Genomic DNA, 6,000 nt, shown 5'->3' on the forward strand with positions numbered 1-6,000 from the left:
TTGGTGATGGACAGGGAAGCCTGGCACGCTGCAGTCCATGGGGTCACAAAGAGTCAGACACAACTGAGTGACTGAACTGAACTGAATTAGAAGTCAAGTCATTTCAGATGTTGACACAAGTCAGGAATACAGTCACTGTAATAATGGAGATTTGTAAATACAAGAAATAGTTAAAGGAGTACAAAGTAACTGCCAGTGGAATGAGAGGCTGGGGAGAAGGTGACTGGTAGAGAGCAACAGTGACTATCATAAGCCTTTCACCACCAGTTAACTTTTTAAACTATACATAAATGTCACCATGATAAAATACAACCAAAACCAACTTCACAAAATAATACAGGAATACAACTTTTAAGTCACAATCCATTTCTCTCTGTTTCTCTTCCCTAAAAACAACTATCAATCAATACGAACCTGGAAATAAAGCAAGAGCCAACCAGGAGAGCTCTGGAGGGTGGTGAGAATACAGCAATGAGAGGACTGGGGACCCAGAACTGGGGACCCAGAACCAGAGGAACACAATGGGAGGACACCTTATGAGACCCCACCCAACAGAAGGACACAGGCCCAGCACAGCCTACTCCATCCTAGCAAGAAAAGGCAGCCCAGGAAGGCCCTCGCTCCCCTGAGAGTCCACCACCAGCAAGACAAGACTGACAAGTGGCCTTAGGAGGTGCTGTCCCACCCCACCAGCCTGAGACTCCCACATCCCACCCAGGGACACGAGGGCATCCAAGTGGCACTGGTTAGGGCCCCTGCCACAAAAAGAGGTTAGAGGCCTCAGACATCAAGGCCTTCCTTGATGTCTCCATGTCCCGTGAGCCTGAGACTCCCCTCTCTCACTGGAGTGGGGGTGGGAGGGTGGGGTGAGGCCGGGGCAGGCAGCATCAACAAACACAGAAACAGCCACTCAGGAAATGGCTTCTATCCATGGCCTGAAATTCTTCTCATCTTCCTCAAGTCGCCACAGCAGCCATGGGCACAAGCAATAACGATTCAGCCACACAGAGCCTCTTGGCCACAGTGGTGCTGAGTCTCCTCTCCCACCAAGACACACCAGGGAAGTCAGGGGGCACAGATGGAGAGGAGACAGCTACAGCCACTGTCCATCCAACAGAGTCTCATCATCCACATGGGATGACACCATCACCTCTCACCAAGAGACCCTGAGCCTGGGGAAATCCCTTCTCCTCGGCAGCATAGAGAGAGACAAGTAAGAGTTCTGGTAGCACGACATAAACCAACAGACCAAAAATCAGCACAGAGGCCCTGTGAATTAAACTGTCGTTGGAACTGAGGCCAACAAAGGCAGGCCAGGACCTATGTGCTAAATCTAAACAGGGTTATCATCTGCTAGAATTAAAGATTCCAATATGGCCCGCATTCTCCTAATATTAAAAAAAAAGTATCAAGGAAACAATCAAAAACTATTCATCATCCAAAGAATCAAAACACTGACAATGTGAATTAGAAAAGACAACCAACTGACATCAATCCTAAGATTAACTCAGATATAGAATGGTGTAACAATTATTTCAAGCACCAAACATAAAAATGCTTCAACAATCAATTTCAAATTCTCTTCAAACAAATGGAAATTATAAAACTTAAAAATACAACATTAGAAACAAAACCTCACTGGATGGGATCTATGTGAAAGTGAAAGTCACTTAGTAGAGTGAAAATGACAGATGACAGAATTAGGGAAATTAAGAACAAATAAATAGTATTTACACAGTCTGAACACAGAGAATAGACATGGGGGGAAAAAAGCCTAAAAGAATTAGGTAAAATAAAAGATCCAGCATCTGTATCACTGGAGTCCTGAAAGTGGATAAGAGAGAGGTGTGCATGAAAGAGTGCTTGAAGAAATTATTACTAAAAACTCCCTAAATTTGGTGACACAAAACCCAACAGATTCAAGAAGCTTAGCGGCTACCAAACAAGTTAAACTCAAAGAAATCATACCAAGATACTTCATAATTAAACCTTTGAAAACTAAAGACAAAGAAAAAACTTGAAAGCAGCCAAAGAAAAATGATGCATTACCTATGGAGAACATCAATTTGAATGACAGCGGACTTCTAATCAGAAACTATGAAAGCTGAAAGGAAGTGGAACAAGAGTTTTCAGGTACTAAGATATATCAACAAGAATTCTCTATCCAATAAAAACTATCTTTCAGAAATAAAGGAGAAATAAAGACATCATAATATGAAATCTTAAGACTGCCTATAGGAAGGTCCTAAAACAAAAAGGAAATTAAAAAAAAGAGAAACCTGGAACAGCAGGAAGGAAGAAAAAAACGAGTAAAAATATGGGTACGTTCAATAAGCTATCCTTTCATCACAAGTCTTATAAACCATACTTGATAATTTAAACAAAAAGTTTAACACCATCAGATACTCAGGACATGATTTTTTGTGAAGTTAATTTGTGCTTTTATTTGCCAGTCTAATTTAACTATAGTGACCTGCAAACTTTTTTTTATCTAAAAAATACATTTTACAACACAATCCAACAAACACACATACATATATAAGGACATGACATTTAAATTGCATGGGGGGAAAGCGAAGTAAAGGAACCAAAATTTGTGGAAAACAAGTTTCCACAAATCACTCCATATAGTAAATACTGGTATCAATACACTACAGTGATACCCAGAGCAAACACTACAAAAACTATACAAAGGCCTACCCTAAAAAACACTATAGCGATATCACAAAAACATTCAAGCAAAAGGAAGGCAAGAAGAGAAAGATAAGAAACAGAAAAACAGATTAATAAAGTGGCACACTTAAACACTAATGTATCAATAATCACCATGAATGGCCTAAATATACCAACCAAAAGACAGAGATTGGCAGACTGAATAATGGAAAAACATGATCCAGCTGCAACCCACTTCAACACAGATAGGTTGAATGCTAATACGATGCAAACATTTATCCACAAAAAGCAGAAGTGGCTACACTAGTCTACTAAACGAGACTCCAGAGCAAAAAAAGTTACCAGAGACAACAATAAAAGAAACATCTGCCTGAAGACATAGGGATCCTAAATGTATATATACCACATTCAGTGAAGTCGCTCAATCATGTCCGACTCTGTGACCCCATGTACTGTAGCCTACTAGGCTCCTCCATCCATGGGATTTTCCAGGCAATAGTACAGGAGTGGGTTACCATTTCTTTCTCCAGGTAATCTACCCGACCCAGGGATTGAACCTGGGTCTCCCGCATTGTAGGCAGACGCTTTTACCGTGTGAGCCACCAGGGAAGCTTTAAAATGTATAAGGCAAAAACCGGCAGATGAGAACTTTGAGGGAAATCTATTGTGAAAGAGTTGGCACATTTTCAAAAATATCTCCTAAAATCAACTACTTAGAAGACTACTAACACAGTTACTCTTATAGGTAATGACAGGGAAGAAAGGAGAAACCATACCTCTCCATTTCAGGGCCGAACACTAAAAATGGGCTCCTTACTAAAATATTGCCCCCATTTTACAGCAGACAAAATTAGGGCTTACAGTTTAAGTTAACGAAGATCAAACAGCTAGTATGTAAATGAACCAAGATTCAATTCAGCTCTGAAACATTATAATAAGTACTCTTTTGACTATAAACTGAGAAAGTGAAGTCGCTCAGTCATGTCCGACTCTTTGCGACCCCATGGACTGTAGCCTGCCAGGCTCCTCTGTCCATGGGATTTTTCAGGCAATAGTACTGGAGTGGGTTGCCATTTCCTTCTCCAGGGGATCTTCCCAACCCAAGGATTGAACCCGGGTCTCCCGCATTGTAAACAGACACTTTACCATCTGAGCCACCGACTATATGGCCTCTCAAACAGCACAAACCAAAAATTATTCTAAAACTTGAATCCTGAAGCAACCGGGTACTAAAATCCATACCTCTTCTGTGTGCTAAAGGCAAATTGCTTCTACAATCCTTCAGAAATAAAAATTTAACAACTATTTCCCCTTTTTATAGGTTTCTTTCCTTAACCATATCATACCATATGTACCATATGTATCATAGGGGTAGTCTTCCGTTTGGGTAAGAAGTTAAATACGAACTAAATCCAACTAGGGTATGAGATTTCCATTTTAAATCAAAGGTCTCCACTTTTATATTCTACCACTTTAATAACTGTGCTCACATGAAACAATTCAACCTTTCTGAATCTCCGTTTTCCCATTGTTAAAGAGCAAAAATTCTTGTCAACAAAAGGTACTTTGTAGACATGTTTAAGTAAAAAGTGTTCTCAGGAAACAAACTGAAATGTCTTCACGTGGTCTTCCACTTGTGAAGTGACTCCCAACAAGGTCTACATTTCTAAGCCTGACTAGTTGTGTCTGCCATCTTCACGATCTTCCGGAGACGCTCAAGTTTCGGAGACTAACAACTGCTAGACGGGCGCCGTGGGACCCATGCTGCCTGCGCTGATAGAGGCAGCAGTCCCTGAACCCGAGACAGCCCCGTCTCTCCGCCGAGCCGGGCCGGGGCGCTCCAAGGCGGGGGACCTCTCGCAGCGCAGACGCCCTGCCCAGGTCCGGGCGCGCCTGGGCGGCCACTGTCGGGCCGGCGAGGAAGGGCGCCGGGGCGGGAGGCTGGGGCGGCCCAGTCGTTACCTGCTGGGCCTGTCGGCCCCCGGCCCGGGCCCCGCTGAGCTGAAGTAGGCCGCGCGTTTACGGTTGGCCGCGGCCACGGCCGCCGCGCTGCGCACCGGGTACAGAGGGATCTGGTCCGCCATCCTCTGGCCGCCACCTTCCCGCCCCTCCCCGATCCCTATCGGTTCACCGCCTTTCCCCGCCCTCTCCCCTCAGCGTCAACCCGGCTGAGGCACCGCCCGCGCGCCCTGCCCCTCCACCGTGCGTCGAGGCCTGATGGCGTCACCACTTGTCGGGGCCCGATGATGATGCCACCGCGAAGGTGAGGCGCGGGGGGCGGAGGCTTCCAAGGCCCCGCCCCTGGCGCGACAGGGCCCGGTGACGTCATTCTGCGGCGAGGGCGTGAGAGGGAGGTGGCGGCGTTTAGTGGCCCAACTCCGTCGGCGACCAATGACGTCCCTGGGCGGGGAAGGCCCGAGCGGAAGCCGTTTGGTCCAAGCTAGGCGGGAAGCAGGCCTTTCCTGAGCGCTCCTGGGCCGAGGCGCTGACCTGTTGGTCTGGAGTGCGGCGGATGCTGCCCGGCCCCTGTGCGCCCCTGAGGAGGCCTTCTTGAGAGCCAGATGGAGGGCACTGAGGGCCTTGCGGCATGAGAACCTGGCCCACCTTAGCGCAGTGCGCAACCTGCGCGCCTCGCCCGTGCGCACCGGGTGACGAATGAAGCTGGTGGCCAGCGCCTTTTGCCACAATAGCGTGACACTCTTGAGTGTCCAGCTAGATAACCACCCTCAACAGCTGACACTGTTACACCAACCAACTAGATAACCACTGTCAACAGCAGACATTGTTTACACCAACCGGCTAGATAATGATTTTCTTTTTTTTTTTTTTTTTTTTTCTTCCAATTTTATTTTATTTTTAAACTTTACATAATTGTATTAGTTTTGCCAAATATCAAAATGAATCCGCCACAGGTATACATGTGTTCCCCATCCCGAACCCTCCTCCCTCCTCCCTCCCCATACCATCCCTCTGGGCCGTCCCAGTGCACCAGCCCCAAGCATCCAGCATCATGCATCGAACCTGGACTGGCAACTCGTTTCCTACATGATATTTTACATGTTTCATTGCCATTCTCCCAAATCTTCCCACCCTCTCCCTCTCCCACAGAGTCCATAAGACTGTTCTATACATCAGTGTCTCTTTTGCTGTCTCGTACACCGGGTTATTGTTACCATCTTTCTAAATTCCATATATGTGCGTTAGTATACTGTATTTCTGTTTTTCCTTCTGGCTTACTTCACTCTGTATAATAGGCTCCAGTTTCATCCACCTCATTAGAACTGATTCAAATGTATTCTTTTTAATGGCTGAGTAATACTCCATTGT

At 45.6% G+C, this 6,000-nt stretch overlaps 1 protein-coding gene across 8 annotated transcripts in view; it reads right to left on the minus strand.

Moving 5' to 3' along the window:
- Nucleotides 1–4,787, minus strand: part of ATP9B (ATPase phospholipid transporting 9B) — a 151,591-nt gene extending 146,804 nt beyond the window's left edge. For all 8 annotated transcript variants that reach the window (XM_086372096.1, XM_086372092.1, XM_086372101.1 and 5 more), the window contains exon 1: nt 4,636–4,787. Coding sequence is in view for 2 of the 8 variants with exons in the window: in XM_086372092.1 (XP_086228218.1) it covers nt 4,636–4,757 (122 nt within the window). In the remaining 6 variants the exon portion in view is untranslated. The remainder of the gene's footprint in view (nt 1–4,635) is intronic.
- Between the last annotated feature and the right edge of the window lie 1,213 nt (nt 4,788–6,000).

This window comes from Bos grunniens, chromosome 24 (assembly GCF_055505025.1).
Source record: "Bos grunniens cultivar Pamir isolate PY7600 chromosome 24, Bosgru_T2T1.0, whole genome shotgun sequence".
NCBI lineage: Eukaryota > Metazoa > Chordata > Mammalia > Artiodactyla > Bovidae > Bos > Bos grunniens.